The sequence below is a fragment of the Anolis sagrei genome, chromosome X (assembly GCF_037176765.1).
Source record: "Anolis sagrei isolate rAnoSag1 chromosome X, rAnoSag1.mat, whole genome shotgun sequence".
Taxonomy (NCBI): Eukaryota; Metazoa; Chordata; class Lepidosauria; order Squamata; family Dactyloidae; genus Anolis; species Anolis sagrei.
Genome location: NC_090034.1, coordinates 14,932,551 through 14,949,589, shown reverse-complemented (window position 1 = coordinate 14,949,589; position 17,039 = coordinate 14,932,551). Strand labels below are relative to the sequence as shown.

At 50.9% G+C, this 17,039-nt stretch overlaps 2 protein-coding genes across 2 annotated transcripts; one reads left to right on the top strand and one right to left on the bottom strand.

The window, feature by feature from the left end:
* Positions 1-1,351: 1,351 nt before the first annotated feature.
* Positions 1,352-10,063, bottom strand: LOC137097958 (histone-lysine N-methyltransferase EHMT1-like). Its single transcript, XM_067473449.1, has 12 exons — positions 10,051-10,063; positions 9,891-9,934; positions 7,189-7,329; positions 7,004-7,108; positions 5,994-6,148; positions 5,811-5,873; positions 5,570-5,724; positions 5,227-5,401; positions 4,064-4,150; positions 3,875-3,965; positions 2,826-2,995; positions 1,352-1,661 (listed from the first exon to the last, which is right to left on the bottom strand). Exons 1-12 carry the CDS (start codon positions 10,061-10,063, stop codon positions 1,418-1,420), a joined length of 1,443 nt encoding a protein of 480 aa, XP_067329550.1. The 3' UTR covers positions 1,352-1,417.
* On the top strand, positions 8,475-17,029 carry LOC132782043 (protein disulfide-isomerase A2). The gene is made up of 11 exons (XM_060786688.2): positions 8,475-11,349; positions 11,732-11,944; positions 12,027-12,160; positions 12,267-12,413; positions 12,509-12,637; positions 12,761-12,886; positions 14,964-15,167; positions 15,332-15,452; positions 15,703-15,884; positions 15,976-16,065; positions 16,922-17,029. The coding sequence occupies exons 1-11, from the start codon at positions 11,103-11,105 to the stop codon at positions 16,988-16,990; spliced, it is 1,662 nt and encodes a 553-aa protein (XP_060642671.2). The 5' UTR covers positions 8,475-11,102; the 3' UTR covers positions 16,991-17,029.
* The last annotated feature ends 10 nt before the right edge of the window (positions 17,030-17,039 follow it).

The following is a 17,039-nucleotide window of genomic DNA, read 5'->3' as shown; positions in this document are numbered from 1 at the left end:
ACTGGTGTGAGCCAAGTTGGGCCTTCTAGGTGATTTGGACTTCCAACTCCCAGCATTCCTAACAGGCTCAGGCCCTTTCCTTTCCCCCCTCAGCCGCTTGAGCGGCTGAGCGGGAAAAGGAAGGGGCCTGAGGCTGTTAGGAATGCTGGGAGTTGGAAGTCCAAAACCCCTGAAAGGCCAAAGTTTCCCTATAAATAAAGAATGAATCTATAATTAATATAATTAATATATATTATTTTTATAATAATTTATATTTTATATTATTATTTATAATTAATATATTTATAATATTATATTTATATTAGTAGTTATAATTAATATAGTTATAATATTATATTTGTATTTATTTTATAATAATTAATATTTTATATTATTATTTATCATTAATATATATATTATATTTATATTATTTTATAATAAATTATATTTTATATTATTTATAATATATTTATAATATTATTTTTATATTATTTTTATAATTATTTATATTATTATTTACAATTAATATTCTATAATATTATATTTATATTATTTTTATAATAATTTATATTTTATATTATTATTTATAATTAATATATTTATAATATTATATTTATATTAGTAGTTATAATTAATATAGTTATAATATTATATTTGTATTTCTTTTATAATAATTAATATTTTATATTATTATTTATCATTAATATATATATTATATTTATATTATTTTATAATAAATTATATTTTATATTATTTATAATATATTTATAATATTATTTTTATATTATTTTTATAATTATTTATATTATTATTTACAATTAATATTCTATAATATTATATTTATATTATTTTTATAATTATTTATATTATTTTTATAATTATTTATATTATTTATATTATTATGTATAATTAATATATTTATAATATAATATTTATATTGTTTTTATAATAATTTATATTATTTATATTATTATTTATAATTAATATATTTATAATATTATATTTGTATTATTTTTATAATTATATTATTTTTATTTTTATTTATAATTAATATATTTATAATACTATATTTATATTATTTTATGATAAATTATATTTTTATATTATTTATAATACATTTATAATATTATATTTATATTATTTTTATAATTATTTATATTATTATTTATAATTATTTTTATATTATATTAATAATATTATATTTGTATTATTTTTATAATAATTTATAGTCTTTATATTATTCTTACTTATAATTAATATAAATAAAGAATTAAAAGTGAGAATTTCACCAAATCAGCACACTGGGATCCCATGTTTCCCATGTCTATGGCAGCAGGCCACGCCCCCAGAGAGTAGGGGCGTTCCCTTGACCACGCCCCTCTATCCTCCCTCCGAAAGAAGAGGCGGGGCTTCCACGGCAGGTTCCTTCAGCAGGCTTTTATTGGCGCGCATGAGCCCTGGGGGGCGGAGCCAAGCCGAGGCCCCTCCTCTTCTTTTCTGCCTTTTTGTGGATCTCGGCGATGGGCGGGGCGCGGAGGGTCTTGAAGGCGAAGCCGCGGGGCGGGGCTTCCCGAGGGGGCGGGGCTTCCCGAGTGTCAGAGTATCTGCACACGGCCTCCCCGCAGAGGCAGGACACGCCTCGGCTCCGCTGCGCCGCCCAGAAGTCGTCTCCGTAGTCGAACCTGGGAAGACAGGAGGGAAGGAGGGAGGGAGGGAATGCGGGCGTTTGGTGGCCCCGCCCCCTCTGCTCACTCCAGAGAAAAGATATTGGCGGCCCCGCCCCCTTCGCAGCCCCGCCCCCTCTCCTCTTTCTTACCAAGGGAGAGTAGGCTGGCCTTGGTGGCCCCGCCCCTCCGTAGCCCCGACCCCTCCCTTTTACCCGAGGTAGGGAAGGGCGGGCTTTGGTGGCCCCGCCCCCTACATAGCCCCGCCCCCCTCTTCGCCTTCTTACCCTAGAGAGGGAGGGAAGGCTGGCATTGACAGCCCCTCGTAGCCCCGCCTCCTCTTCTTACACCAATGAGGGAGGGAAGGCGGGCCTTGTTAGCCCCGCCCCTTGCTTGCCACGCCCCCTCCTAGCATCAACTGCCACTCTGGGCCAAAGTGAAGAGAGGCGGGACCAGGGCATAGTTCCTCCTTGTCCCCTGGGCTATACTAATATAATATTTATAACATTATAACGTAATGAAAAATAATACTAATAATTACATATATTTTACATGTAATATTTCTAATAATATTACAATATTATGGTTTAGTACAATATAGTAATATATAATACTGATATTGTAGTGGGCTAATAACATAATATAGTTTATGTATATATATATATCTTGTAAGCCAGCAGGGCAGCATATAAATGTCGTAAATAAATAAATACATAATAATTATATATAATATAATATAATAATTATATAATATATAATTATATATAATAATTATATAATATAATAATTATATTATATTATTATTATATATTACATGTAATATTTCTAATAATATTACAATATTATGGTTTAGTAAAATATAGTAAAATCTGATATTGATATTGTAGTGTGCTAATAATATAATATAGTTTATGTATATATATCTTGTAAGCCAGCAGGGCAGCATGTAAATGTCGTAAATAAATAAATACATTATAATTATATTATAATTATATATTACATGTAATATTTCTAATAATATTACAATATTATGGTTTAGAACAATATAGTAATACCTAATACTGATATTGTAGTGTGCTAATAACATAATATAGTTTATGTAAATATATCTTGTAAGCCAGCAGGGCAGCATATAAATGTCGCAAATAAATAAATAAATAGACCACGCCCCCTTCTCCTCACCCAAGCTCCTCCCCTGCCCGGACGCCCCTCGAGCCGGCGAAGAAGGCCACTCCGGGGACCTCCAGCCCCGTGAAGACCGGAAGTGCCACCAAGTTGGGGAGGCAGGAGTGGTTCAGGAAGCGGGCCACATTGCCATAGCGACGCCCGTCCAGGCAGCACCCGCGTCCAGCCTCCAGGGGGGGAGAGAGAGAGAGAGAGAGAGAGAGAGAGACCTGAGAAACTGCAAGTCGCTTCTGGTGTGAGAGAATTAGCCGTCTGCAAGGACGTTGCCCAGGAGACGCCCGCATGATTTGATGTTTTATCATCCTTGTGGGAGGCTTCTCTCATGTCCCCGCATGAGGAGCTGGAGCTGATAGAGGGAGCTCATCCGCCTCTCCGCAGATTCAAACCTGCAACCTGTCGGTCTTCAGTCCTGCCGGCACAGGGGTTTAACCCACTGCGCCACCGGGGGCTCTGGGGTCAGAGATTACTGACAGGAGGGGAGAGGAGGGGTCCACTGCCCGGAGTGGGAGGGTCTTATCACCTGAGTATCAGGTGTATCAGCCAGCACGTCAACGACTTAAATCAAGAAATAGTTTTCTAAGATCTACAGAGACACTCGCTGGAACACCTCAGCAAGCGAGAGTCCAAAAGTGGCAGGCTCAAACCCAGAACCTCAATTAGTGGCTGATAGCAAATGAGAGACTCCCTCCTGGGCACATAGAAAACTGGGCGACTTGGAAGGCGCTGAACAGACTGCACTCTGGCACCACGAGAGGCAGAGCCAACCTTAAGAAATGGGGCTACAAAGTGGAAACCACAACATGCGAGTGTGGAGAAGAGCAAACCACTGACAACCTGCTGCAATGCAACCTGAGCTCTGCTACATGCACAATGAAGGATCTTCTTATAGTAACACCAGAGGCACTCCAAGTGGCCAGATACTGGTCAAAGGACATTTAATCAACTACCAAGCTTGCAAACTTTGTGCTTTGTCTGTTTGTTTGTTTGTTTGATTAAAATTGTAATACAAATGTCTGGTTGCTCCTGACACGATTAATAAATATCACCTGGGCGCCCAGCAAGAAGCAGTATCCAGGGGCAGCCCCCTCCTCCTCTTTCTTCCGGGCCTCCTCCTCAGAAACCAGCTCCCCGAAGTACCTGCGAAGGAGGGAAGGAGGGAGGGGTTTAGGCCTGTCAATCTCTTCCTCTGACCCCACGGAGACCCCGCCCCCACACTGTCAGAGGAAGAGACTCACTGGCAGAGGAAGGCTCCAGGGGCCAAGTCCTGCATGGCGCGCACCGCCCAGCCCCTCTTGGCGGAACGGAAGAGCTGCAGCTGGGTCCTGCCAGAGGGAAGGGAGAGAAAGTGTGCTTCGTCATTGGCTGAATGGGACACGAGGGGGCGTGGCCTCCTTTATTTTATTATTATTATTATTAAACTTTATTTGTACCCCGGTAGCATCTCCCGAAGGATTCGATGCGGCTTACACAGGCCGAGGCCTCAACACACAACACAAACTAGGCAAATCAAACAATTAAAAACAGGACAAAGCAAATAAACAACAGGCAAAGCAATACACTAAAACACAATAAAAACTGGGCCAGGCCAAAGTAATGGGTACAAGAATTAAAAGTGCTGATGTGACAGGAGGTGTATATGAGGCTTCTAGGGCAAGTGCGATGTGCAGCAGTCATTGGTTCTGATAAGGTGCTTATGGGACTTGGTAGTGGAGATTTCCTAATCTGGGAAGGCGCATCGGAAAAGCCAAGTCTTCAAGTTCTTTCTGAAGACTGCCAATGTGGGGGCCTGTCTAAGGTCTTTGGGAAGGGTGTTCCAGAGTCTGGGGGCCACCACGGAAAAGGCCCTATCCCGCGTCCCCACCAAGCGAGCTTGCGACACAGGTGGGATCACGAGCAGGGCCTCTCCATGACCGAAGTGAGCGTGTAGGTTTGTAGATGGAAATGCGGTCACGCAGGTAAGCTGGTCCCAAACCGTTCAGGGCTTTGTAGGTAAGCACCTGCACCTTAAATTGAGCTCGGAATATAAACGGCAGCCAGTGGAGCTCCTTGAACAGGAGGGTTGTCCTCTCTCTGTAAGGGGCCCCAGTTAACATCCTGGCTGCTGATCGTTGGACCAGTTGGAACTTCCGAGCCGTCTTCAAGGGCAGCCCCACGTAGAGCGCATTACAGTAATCCAGTCTAGAGGTGACCAAGGCATGAACCACTCCAGCCAGATCCGCCTTCGCAAGGTACGGTTGCAGTTGGCGCACAAGTCTCAATTGTGCGAAAGCCCTCCCAGACACCGCCGACGCCTGAGCCTCAAGCATAAGCGATGAATCCAGGAGGACTCCCAGACTGCGGACCTGTAACTTCAGGGGGAGTGTAACCCTCTTCGCAGTTAGGGGGCGTGGCCTCTCACCGGAGTCCTCCTTGGGCCACGCGGTTGGCGCAGGCGGCGCCGCAGGAGCAGAGCACGTGGCACTCGCAGAGGGCGGCGTCGGCGTCCAATAAGAGGAGGCGGCCCTCCTGCGCGGGAGAAAGGGGCGGGGTCAGGTTCAGAAGGGCACGCCCCCTGGATGTAAGAGGCGGGGCCTCTCACCGGGGAGTAGCAGGCGGCGCTGCGGTCGGAGCGGAGCAGGCAGGAGCAGCCTGGGGCGGGGCATCCGGGGCCGCAGGAGCAGTGCTGAGGAAGTTCAGAAGGAAGTATCAGAGTTGGGATCCGTTCACAGGAGAGGGAGCCCCTCCCTTCAGCTCCCCCCGACCTCTGACCTGCCTGCGCGCCCACCCGCCCGGGGGCGCCTCCGCCGAGTCCGAGAGCAGGCTCTGCGTGACGTAGAGGAAGTCCCCGGGGGCGCCCTCCTCGTCGACGCCGTTCAGGCAGGGGATGGGCAAAGCCTCCAGGCCGCGAGAGATGTCCCTTTAAGAAGGGGCGGGGATTGAGATGGGGGCGTGGCTGAAACCAGAGCCCCCTCCCCTGGCCTTGGCCACGCCCTCCCGCCTCACCTGCAGAGGAGCCTCGGGGGCGGGTCCTTCGGCGAAGAGGCGGCGCCCAGTGACAGGAGCAGCCTGGAGAAAGGACGGACGGAGGGGGCGGGGTTAGCGGGGAGGGGGCGTGGTTAGCAGGGAGGGAGGCACTCACCGCCTTGGAAGCCCCGCCTCCCCGCCACTCTTAGTGGACTCACTCACGCGAGGCACTTGAGGCGCCGCTGCCTTCGAGCCAAGGCCGAGGGGCGCTCTCCCCTTGCGTTGGGCGCGTCCAACTCGGAGCCGGCGTCCAGGAGGAGCCGCGCGAGGCGGGCGCTGCCCACGAAGGCCGCCCGGTGCAGACACAGGTTCCCAGCCTGAGGAGACAGAGGCGGAGAGGGGCGGAGCCTAGCCTTCAAAGAAACCTTGCGGGGGCGGGGCCTCGGGTGCTTGATACCCCTCCCCATAGGGGGCGGGGCCTGGCGTTAGGGAAATTAATGAGGGCGGGGCTTCGGGTGTGTGATCTCCCTCCTAGAGGGGGCGGGGCCTGAACATGAGTGGAATGAGATGGGGCGGGGCCTCTGGGGCATAGTCCTTCTCAAAGGGGGCGGGGTCTGGCGATAGGGGACTGGATTGGGGGCGTGGTCACTCTTCCAAGGTAGTATGGGAATGGAATGGGTCGGGGCCTCGGCATGTGATTTCCTTTTTTCTCTAGAGGGGGCGGGGCCTGACGAGAAGGTGGGGCCTCGGGGCGTGGTTTCCCTCCCTGGCAAGAGGGTAAAGGAATGGGGGCGTGGTCTCCCTTACCAGAGGGGGCGGGGCCTGGTGGTAGGATAACATATTGGGGGCGGGGCCTTCGAGTGTGATATCCTTCCCTCCCCAGAGGGGGCGGGGCCTGGCGGTCTGGGTTTCAATGGGGGCGTGGCCTCACTCCCCAGATGGGTACGGGGATGGGATGGGCCTCGGGGGCGTGGTCTCACTAACAAGAGGGGCGGGGCCTGACAAGAGGGTAGCTGGGTGGGGGCGTGGTCTCCCTCCACAGAAGGGGCGGGGCCTGGCGGTAGGAGATGGAATGGGGGCGGGGCCTCCAGGTGTGATTCCCACCCAGAGGGGGCGGGGCCTGGCGTTAGGGAAAGGGAATGGGGCGGGGCTTCGAAACGTGGTCTCACTGCCCAGAGAGGGCGGGGCCTGGAGCGAGGAGATTGAGATGAAACCGGGACCCCCTTGCTCACGTGATCCCTGGCGCCGGGGTCTGCCCCGTGCTCCAGCAGGAGCTCCGCCATCCTCTTCCGCCGGTTCTCGGTGGCCCAGAAGAGTGGCGTCCGGCCTGAGGAATCCTAAAGAGGAAGAAGGAGGGGTCAGGAAGGGGTCAGCGGGTCATCAGTCCAGTCAGTAACAACAACAACAACCATGCTACCTGGCGGCGGAGGAGGTCCTCTTTGGGTCCCCTCGAGAGCAGCTGCAGCGCCCCCTCGCAGTCGCCTTTCAGGGCCAAGACGTGGAGCAGCGAGGCCCCCGACGCCTCCATCAAGGCCGCCTCCTCGCCTTCCTCTTCCTCCTGCAGCACAGGGTCCAGCTCAAGGGATAGGACGATGCCTGCTCTCCTCTGGCCTTTCCCCAGCCTGAGTGGGTATGGGCCACCTTGGACCTTTCAGATGCTTTGGACTCCAACTCCCACCATTCCTCACAGCCTCAGTCCCTTTCCTTTTCCCCCTCAGCCACTTAAGCGGATGACACCTTCACCATTTGGAGAAGAAGAACTCAACAGCTTCCTGGACCATCTTAACAGCATCCACCCAAACATTCAATTCACCATGGAACAAGAAAATGAAGGAAGACTGACTTTTCTAGATGTCCTAGTCATCCGCAAAACAGATCAACAATTGGCTCACACAGTCTACAGAAAACCCACACACACAGATAGATATCTACATAAAAACTCCTACCGTCACCCAAGTCAAAAAAGAAGCACCATTAAAGCCTTGGCAGACCGTGCAAAAAGAATCTGCGAACCCCACCTCCTCCAAGATGAACTGAACCACCTCAACTGGGCTCTCCAGGCCAATGGAGACTCCACCTCAGACATCAGGAGAGCAGCAAGACCAAGAACAAGCCACGAGAGTAAAGACGAGATTCCATCTGAACATGAGGAAGAACTTCCTGACTGTGAGAGCCATTCAGCAGTGGAACTCTCTGCCCCGGAGTGTGGTGGAGGCTCCTTCTTTGGAAGCTTTTAAACAGAGACTGGATAGCCATCTGTCAGGGGTGATTTGAATGCAATATTCCTGCTTCTTGGCAGGGGGTTGGACTGGATGGCCCATGAGGTCTCTTCCAACTCTTTAATTCTATGATTCTATGACGAAGATCCACCCAGAGGAAAAGTGTTCTTGCCATACATCACTGACCGCATAGGGAAGCTGATGAAGAAACACAACATACAAACAATCTACAGACCCACCAAGAAAATCCAACAAATGTTCCGTTCAGCAAAGGACAAGAGGGATCCTCTCACCTCTGCAGGAGTCTACCGTATACCATGCAGCTGTGGACAAGTCTACATAGGGACCACCAAACTCAGCAATGCCAAAACACAAATCAAGGAACATGAAAGGCACTGCAGACTACTTCAACCAGAGAAGTCAGCCATAGCAGAGCACCTGATGAACCAGCCTGGACACAGCATTTTATTTGAGAACACAGAAATGCTGGACCACACCAACAACCACCATGTCAGACTACACAGAGAAGCCATTGAAATCCACAAGCATGTGAACTATTACAACAGAAAGGAAGAAACCATGAAAATGAACAAAATCTGGCTACCAGTATTTAAAAACTCTGAAATTACAACAGCAAAATAACAGAGGGGAAACAATCAGGGACATCTAATCACCTCTCAACAAAAGATTGCCCCAGGCAATGCTAATCAAGGTGGTCAGTTGAAACATTCACACCTAGCTCCAGCAGACAAGATTTCTTTGTCCCACCCTGGTCATTCCACAGATATATAAACCCATTTTCCTAGTTCCAACAGACCTCACTACCTCTGAGGATGCTTGCCATAGATGCAGGCGAAACGTCAGGAGAGAATGCCTCTAGAACATGGCCACATAGCCTGAAAAAACCTACAACAACCCAGTGATTCCAGCCATGAAAGCCTTCGACAATACAATATACAGGCAGTCCCCAAGTAGGAAAGAGCCCTCTTGTGGCGCAATGGGTTAAGTCCTTGTGCCAGCAGGACTGCTGACCAACAAGTCAGAGGTTCAGATCAATATAGTTATTCAGTGGCATGTAGAAATGTCTTACTCTGCACCTTGGAGCCCCCCGTGGGGCAATGGGTTAAGCCCTTGTGCCGCCAGGACCACTGATTGACAAATCAGCGGTTGGAATCTGGGGAGAGCAGGTTGAGCTCCCTCTGTCAGCTCTCACAAGGATGGTAAAACAGAACACACCCTGGGCAACGTCCTTGCAGACAGCTGATTCTCTCACACCAGAAGCGAATTGCAGTTTCTCAAGTAAAAAAAAAAGTTCCCAAGTGACAACCAAGAGAGGTTCTGTAGGTTTGCTCTCAAGTTGAATTTGTATGTAAGTCAGAACAGGGGCATTTTAAAATGCAACTCCTGCCAGATAGATAGAGATATATAAGCTTTGGAGGGAATAGGGAAGGGTAAACACGCTGGTGGGGTTTCCTTTCCTGTCTGTGCTCCTGTTTAGAAGATTCCACCTCACTTTCTGTCCCTGTGAGAATATGATTTTGGAAAATTTGGCTTGTTGTGGAAACAAGGATTGGGATAAATTTTCAGTGGAGACCCCTTTTCCCCCTGACAGTAAGTTCTCAAATAGTGGATTTCCCTTCCTTCCAAAGGGAAAATTTCTCTCCCTTCCGGTTGTCTCAGCCTCGTTTGGAAGATGGTTGTTTATAATTTGGGGGTGGCCTGTATAGTTCGTGTTCTGTCTGTCCATGGATCCAGTGGCCCTTTGGAGGCAGCCATAAAAAAGCCGAGGAGGCTCTCCATAGAAATGAGGGGGACGGTCCTGTCCTAAAGGCAAAGGACCAGAAGAGGGCATGGGAAGACGGGCAGGCCCACCCCAAACTCAGGTGCTTCCAGCCCTTACCTGGCTTCCGGAGGGGGCTCCCCCAGGCCCCACACATTTGCTCCCTGCAAGGAAAAGGAGAGGCCCAGAGGAGAGGCTTACTTGGGGAAGGAAGGGCTAGCTGAAATTTGCCCCTTTCCTTTCCCCAATCCTCACAAACACACTCAAAAGCAGGCCTCACCCTTTGCTCCCATGGCTGACCACAGCAATAGGCCCAGAGAGATGAGAGATTCTTAAAGGGCAACAGAACGGGAGCGCACGTTCCATGGAATGCCACCGGGTTCTGCAGTCCGTTCTGGAAGGAAACTCCAAGGGTCAGAGGTCAACCAAAGCACAAGGGATGAATGAAGCAGGAGTCAAGGAAAGTGCCGCCTTGGGGGGGGGGGGGGCTCTTTGGAAGGTGTCCTTCTGCAACTCCCCAAATTCCCATATGAAACAGGAAAGCGGGAGATTGTGTTTCATGGCTGGCAGGGACAAATCCATTTATTTAGTTACAGTATTTATATTCCGCCCTTCTCACCCCACAGGGGACTCAGGGCGGATTACAATGCACATATACATGGCAAACACTCAATGCCACTTAGACATGCAACATATATAGACAGACATAGAGACAATTTAACATTCCAGCTTTCTGGCTTCATGTGGGTATGCTCGATTCTGGCCACAGGGGGAGCCGCTGCTTCACTGTCCACTTGAAATACCGAGTCCTTGATTGAGTACTTCCTCATTCTTGTGCATGCTGCTAGAAGGTTTTATGGTGTCGTAAATTAGTTAAATTAGCTTGCCTGCATAAAGCGGTACCTAAATTTCCTACTTGACAGATGCAACTGTCTTTCGAGCTAAGTCAACAGCAAGCTAGACTATTAATGGTTGGGAGCTCACTCCAACTCGGACTGGTTTCGAACTCATGACCTCTTGGTTCAGTAGTGATTTAATGCAGCTGGCTACTAACTAGCTGCGCCACAACCTGGTCCAGAGCCCAGAGGCCCCCCCCCCAACTTTCAAGGGGACCCTTTCCCCCAAGAAATGCAGGCCAAGGATTTAGTTCCCACTTCTGTCCTTCCAATGAAGAGAGCAGCGGGTCGCAAAGAGCCAGAAGAATCTATGGGGCGGGGTGGGGGTGAAGGGAGGGGCTGCAGGTGAGCCTTATCTGGGCCCCTCCCATCATTTCCTGGCGTCTCCTGGCTCCAGTAGCTCCTTGGGCACCTTTCCTTCTGGGTTGCCTCCACCATGGGCCACTTGCCTGAGTGGATGATACTGATGCTGATCCCATGCCTGGCCCTGTCTTGGGTACGAGGGGCAGCCACTCAGGAGGGGCAGACTCCCACAGAGGGACAGCCAGGGCCCAGCGAAGGGGGAGCCCTCCCTGGAGAACCTGACCTCAAAGAGGAGAAGGAGGAAGAAGAGGTCTTGGTCCTCGACAAGCAGCGCTTTGCACAGGCCTTGCAGGAGAACCGGCTGCTCCTGGTGCTTTTCCGTGAGTGGGCGAAGGGGCAGAGGGGGGTGGGAGCAAAGGAGGGGTTGGTCTGCATCATTCTCTCCCCCCCCCCCATCTCTTTATGAGGGGTCACTGGGGTGGGAGCGACTGTGCCTGCTGCTGCCTTCGGGATCTGGTCCTTCTCCTAAAGACCACTCCTTAATGCCGTTACCGTCAAGAGTCAGGCAGTCACTCAGCGCCACGAAGGCGTATCAGGGGCACCTTGGAAAAGCAAACAGCCTCTGAAGCATTGCAGGGTCAGGAGCCATGCAAACAGTGCCTGCGTGGCTCCTGGGCCCAAGCCTGGCACCATGCCCCCTCCCCCTACTGCCATGCCCTGCTTCCCAGTGCCTCTTTTGGGGTGGCCCCTTCTCTCTGCCAGATGCCCCCTGGAGCGACCTCTGCCAGGCGCTGGCCCCCGAATACTCCAAGGCGGCTGTCATGCTGAAGGAGGAAGGGTCCGGTGGCGCCCTGAGGCTGGCTTCGGTGGACGGAACGCAGGAGCTGGAGCTGCGGAAGGAGTTTGGCGTCGCTGGGTTCCCAACTTTCAAGCTCTTCCGGGAGGGTGACCGCAGCCACCCCATAGACTACAAAGGTGAGGGTCCCCCTGACCTGTGAGCACCCACTGCAGCACCTGCCCTCCGTGGAGCCCCACTGATCCCTGACCTTTTGTCCAGGTGAGAGGGAGGCTGAGGCAATTGTGGCCTGGATGAAGCGGAAGGCCAGACCCAGCGCTCCACTGCTCACCGCGGAGGAGGAGGTCACAGCCTTCCTGGGTGCCCATCCAGTGTCTGCCATCGGATTCTTCCACGTGAGTTCTACACCCTGGGGCCATGATGGCCACCTTTGGGAGCCAATGATGTTAGTCTCTGGAGAACAAGGAGCATGTGCTCACTCTTCAGCTGCCCTTCTTTCAGGACCCTGAGGGTCAGGAGGCGCGCCTCTTCTGCAAGGTGGCCGACGATATGGACGATGGTATTGTGGCCGTGGCCCTCACTGACCGCCCAGCCCTCTTCCATAAATACGGTGTCTTGGGGGAAACGGTGGCCCTCTTCCGGCGGATGGTGAGGCTGGTGTCCCCTGTGAATGGCGTTGCTTTGGATGGGAACCTTGGCCTCCCTCCTCCTAAAGGTCCTTCTCTCTTTGCGCCTCCCCCCAGGACACGGAGGGCAGTGATGTCCCCAGAGTGGATTTCCCCGTTGACGAGGAGCTGAGCCTGGATGAGACAGAGTTGGCTCACTTCCTTGTAGTGCAAAGTCTGGAGCCGGTGGTGGAATTCACAAACCAGGTCTTAGAAGCAGGGAAACATTGCTTCTCTGAGTTGAGGGGGTCCTGGGGCAGGGAGGGATGTGGTGCCTCCCCCCACCAGTGGCACGCAGGCTCAGCCTGTCCCCCAACCCTTCCTCCGCAGAACTCTTCCAGGATATTTGGAGCCAAGGTCCCCAACCACCTGCTACTCTTCCTCAACAAGACAGAGGGGCCCCATCCGGGACTACTGGAAGGCTTCCGGGGAGCGGCCCCCACCTTCCGGGACCAGGTGAGATCCCCCCCTTCGCTGCTCTCCCCAGCTAATGTGTTACTGTTACAGTGAGGATTTGTTGTTTATTTGTTCAGTCACTTCCGAATCTTCATGACCTCATGGACCGGCCCACGCCAGAGCTCCCTGTCAGCCGTCACCACCCCCAGCTCCTTCAAGGTCAGTCCAGTCACTTCAAGGATGCCATCCATCCATCTTGCCCTTGGTCGGCCCCTCTTCCTTTTACCTTCCACTTTCCCCAGCACCATTGTCTTCTCTAGGCTTTGCTGTCTCCTCATGATGTGGCCAAAGGACTTCAACTTTGTCTCTAGTCTCCTTCCCTCCAATGAGCGGTTGGGCTTTATTTCCTGGAGGATGGACTGGTTGGATCTTCTCGCAGTCCAAGGCACTCTCAGAATTTTCCTCTCCAACACCACAGTTCAAAAGCATCTATTTTCCTTTGCTCAGTCTTCCTTATGGTCCAGCTCTCCCATCCATAGGTTACTATGGGGAATACAGTTGCTTTAACTATGCGGATCTCTGTTGCCAGTGTGATATCTCTACACTATTTTATCGAGATTGGTCATTGCTCTCCTACCAAGAAGTAAGCGTCTTCTGATTTCCTGGGTGCAGTCTGCATCTGTAGTCTTCTTTGCACCTAGAAATACAAAGTCTGTCCGGCCTCCATGTTTTCTCCCTCTGTTTCCCAGTTGTCAATCATTCTTGTTGCCATAATCTTGGTTTTTTTATGTTTAACTGCAACCCAGCTTTTGCACTTCCTTCTTTCACCTTGGTGAGAAGGCTCCTTGGCTCCTCCTCGCTTCTGGCCATCAATGTGGTGCCATCTGCATATCTAAGGTTAATGTTTCTTCCAGCAATTTTAACTCCAGCCTTGCATTCCTCAAGCCCCGCACGTCGCATGATGTGTTCTGCATACAAGTTGAATAGGTTGGGTGAGAGGATACAACCCCACCATACTCTTTCCCAATCTTGAACCAGTCTGTACAGTGGGGATATGGGATGGCCAATGAGGACCCAATCCTCAACATCAGCAACTGTCTAGCAGCCCTCTCATCTTGAGAAGGGTATGGCTTTGATGCTTATTTGCCTGACAGGTGGGGGGGGGGGGCAGAGCCGGCCCTAGGTAATTTTCAACGGTAAGCATTTTGGCACCCCCCCCCCCCAACCAATCATTGATATATATTTTCTGTTTGTCGTGGGAGTTCTGTGTGCCATATTTGGTTCAATTCCATCATTGGTGGAGTTCAGAATGCTCTTTGATTGTAGATGAACTATGCATCCCAGTAACTACGCTTGCTCCCTTGCCTGGCCCGCTTTGGGTCCGAAGGCGTGCCTGAAGACCCCGACGTGTGCATCAAAAGTCACCTCTTCTCCTGACTTTCTCCTCAGCCATTGGGACCAAGAGAGAGAGGGGGGGGAGGGAGAGAGAGAGGTGGAGATGCCCACCTTTCCCGAAGGTAGGCGCAAAAACAAAGGAGGGAGCGGAGGTGGGAGATACCTTCAGCCGGAGGGTCTCTCTCTCTCTCTCTCTTGGTCCCAATGGCTGAAGAGAAAGTCAGGAGAAGAGGCGACTTGGTGTGCATGCTGGGGTCTTCAGGCATGCCTCTGGACCCGAAGCGGGCCAGGTGTGGCGGCTCCGCCCCTTGGCCCACCCACGGATTGGGGAGAGGAGGAGAGGCGGGTGGAGAGCCGGGGGATCGGGAAAGGGAGCTGGTCATGGGGAAGGGATCGAACATGGAGAACGATTGAGCACCGGCTTTGCTCGCGCACCCGGTGGCCAGGTGGAGCAGGAATGAGAGGGGCTAGGCACAGCTCAAGGGCCCAGCCCCTTTGGGAAGATGATCGCCTGGCAGCAAGGCAAGAAAGCCAAGGCTCCCCCCGGACTGCTAGGGCTGCTGTGAGCTGAGGGGGCGCTCCTCAAGTGGTGGTCGAGGGGCATTTACAGAGGCGCCTCTGCACCCCTGGCAAAAAAGTGTTCTGCGACTGCTTACTTTGCATAATGGACGAGCCGCCCCGGGGGGGGGGGGGGTTGAGGTTGCCAGCAGAGGGCCTCAAGGCTGTCCCCTCCTATTCACAGGTGCTCTTTGTGGTGGCTGATGTCGGTGGGGATGGGGCCAGCCTGCTCCACTTCTTCGGCCTGAAGAGCCATCAGGTCCCTGCCCTTCGGTTCATTCACATCGAGACCAACCAGAAGTATTCCTTGGACATTGAGGAAGGGCAGGGCCTCTCCGCAAATACCATCAACACCTTCTGCCAGGATGTGCTGGAGAGCAGAGTCCAGGTGGGGGGCAGTTAAAATGGTGTGGGGGGGGGGGGGTTTGGAGACCGGGGCAAGAAAAGAGCTCCAGTTTTTGAGGGCATTTGCCTCTTTGTGCTTCTGCCTCCGTCATTTGTGGGGCGCTCTGGGACTTTGCCCCAACTCTCTGCTTCGGCTCCATCCTTCAGCCCTACTTCATGAGCGAGGAGCCCCCAAGCGACTGGGACCAGCGGCCAGTGAAGACCTTGGTGGGGCAGACCTTTGAGCAGGTGGCCTTGGATGAGAGCAAGGATGTCTTCGTCAAGTTCTGTAAGTGGTCACTCATTTGCTGTACCCAATGGGAACCCCTAATGGTGTTGGTGGGGGGGGGGGGGGAATCCTTGACTGTGAGGGGAAATGGGAGCAGTGGTGCTGCCCCTTGTGGGGCAGGTCCCCACAACACCCTCAGCCAACAGAGGATGATGGGTCTTGTAGTCCCTCATCCATAGAATGGTCCCATGGAGTGAGAGGCAGCCGAGGGAGGGTCTCACTGAAGGGCCTGCGCTTGTGTCCACCCCAGATGCCCCCTGGTGCCCCCACTCCAAGGCCATGGCGCCCGCTTGGGAGCAGCTGGGCCAGAGGTTCCAGGACCGGCAGGACATCCTCATTGCCGAGATGGACGCCACGGCCAACGAGGTGCCAGGGCTGCCTATCCGCGCCTTCCCCACGCTCTACTACTTCCCTGCTGGAAAAGGAAGAGAGGTAGGCCCAAGCGCTTGGATTGCTGAGGGGGGGGGGGGGAGAGGTATATATGAGGGCAAGGATCTGATGCGCTCTCCTTTCTGCCCCATAGATGACAGAGTACCAGGGTGACAGAGACCTAGAGAGCCTCTCAATGTTCCTGGAAAACCGGGGGGAAACCCCTCCCAAAGAGGAGCCCCCGGTAAGTGTCGGCACCCCCCCCCCCAACAAACCACTTTGTGCCATGTGCAAGCTGCCCAGCTGCCCCAAGTCCCTTCGGGGAGATGGAGGCGGAATACAAAAATAAAAATATTATTATTATTATTTGAAACATAACAAGATTAGTACACAGCAAACAAGTTCACTCTGCTGGCTGTTGTATTAGATCAGACATCAGACACTTCCCAAGTGTCTAGGACTGTGTGATGTATCGACAAATAATGTGTGCAGATCCCAGTAGGGTTTCCTTTTGCAGCTGGCAGATGGTAATTTTGTCAGCGCTGATTGTGTTTAAGTGCAGGCCAAGGTCTTTAGGCACTGCACCCAGTGTGCCGATCACCACTGGGACCACCTTGACTGGCTTGTGCCAGAGTCTTTGCAGTTCGATCTTTAAATCCTCATATTGTGTCAGCTTTTCCAGTTGTTTCTCTTCAGTCCTGCTGTCACCTGGGATTGCAACATCGACAATCCATACTTTGTTTTTTAACACAATCGTGAGATCAGGAATATTGTGCTCCAAAACTCTGTCTGTCTGAATTCAGAAGTCCCACAGTAGTTTGACGTGTTCGTTCTTTGTAACTTTTTCTGGCTTATGATCCCACCAGTTCTTTGTCGCAGGCAAATGGTATTTGTGGCACAAGTTCCAATGAATCATCTGAGCAATGGTGTTATGCCTCTGCTTGTAGTCTGTCTGCACGATCTTCTTGCAGCAGCTGAGGATGTGATCTATAGTTTAGTCTGCTTCCTTGCAAAGTCTACACTTGGGATCTGTCGTAGACTTTTCAGTTGTGGCTTTGATGATATTGGTGGTTTTTCTTATTCTTATTCTTATTTTCCAGGAGGCCCCCAAAGAGGAGCTGAAGGAGGAGAGCCAAGCGAAGCCTCCAGAGCCAAAAGTTGAGTTGTAAAGACTGAACAAACCTATAAAACCCACCCCTCTGGCAAAAGATACGGCTC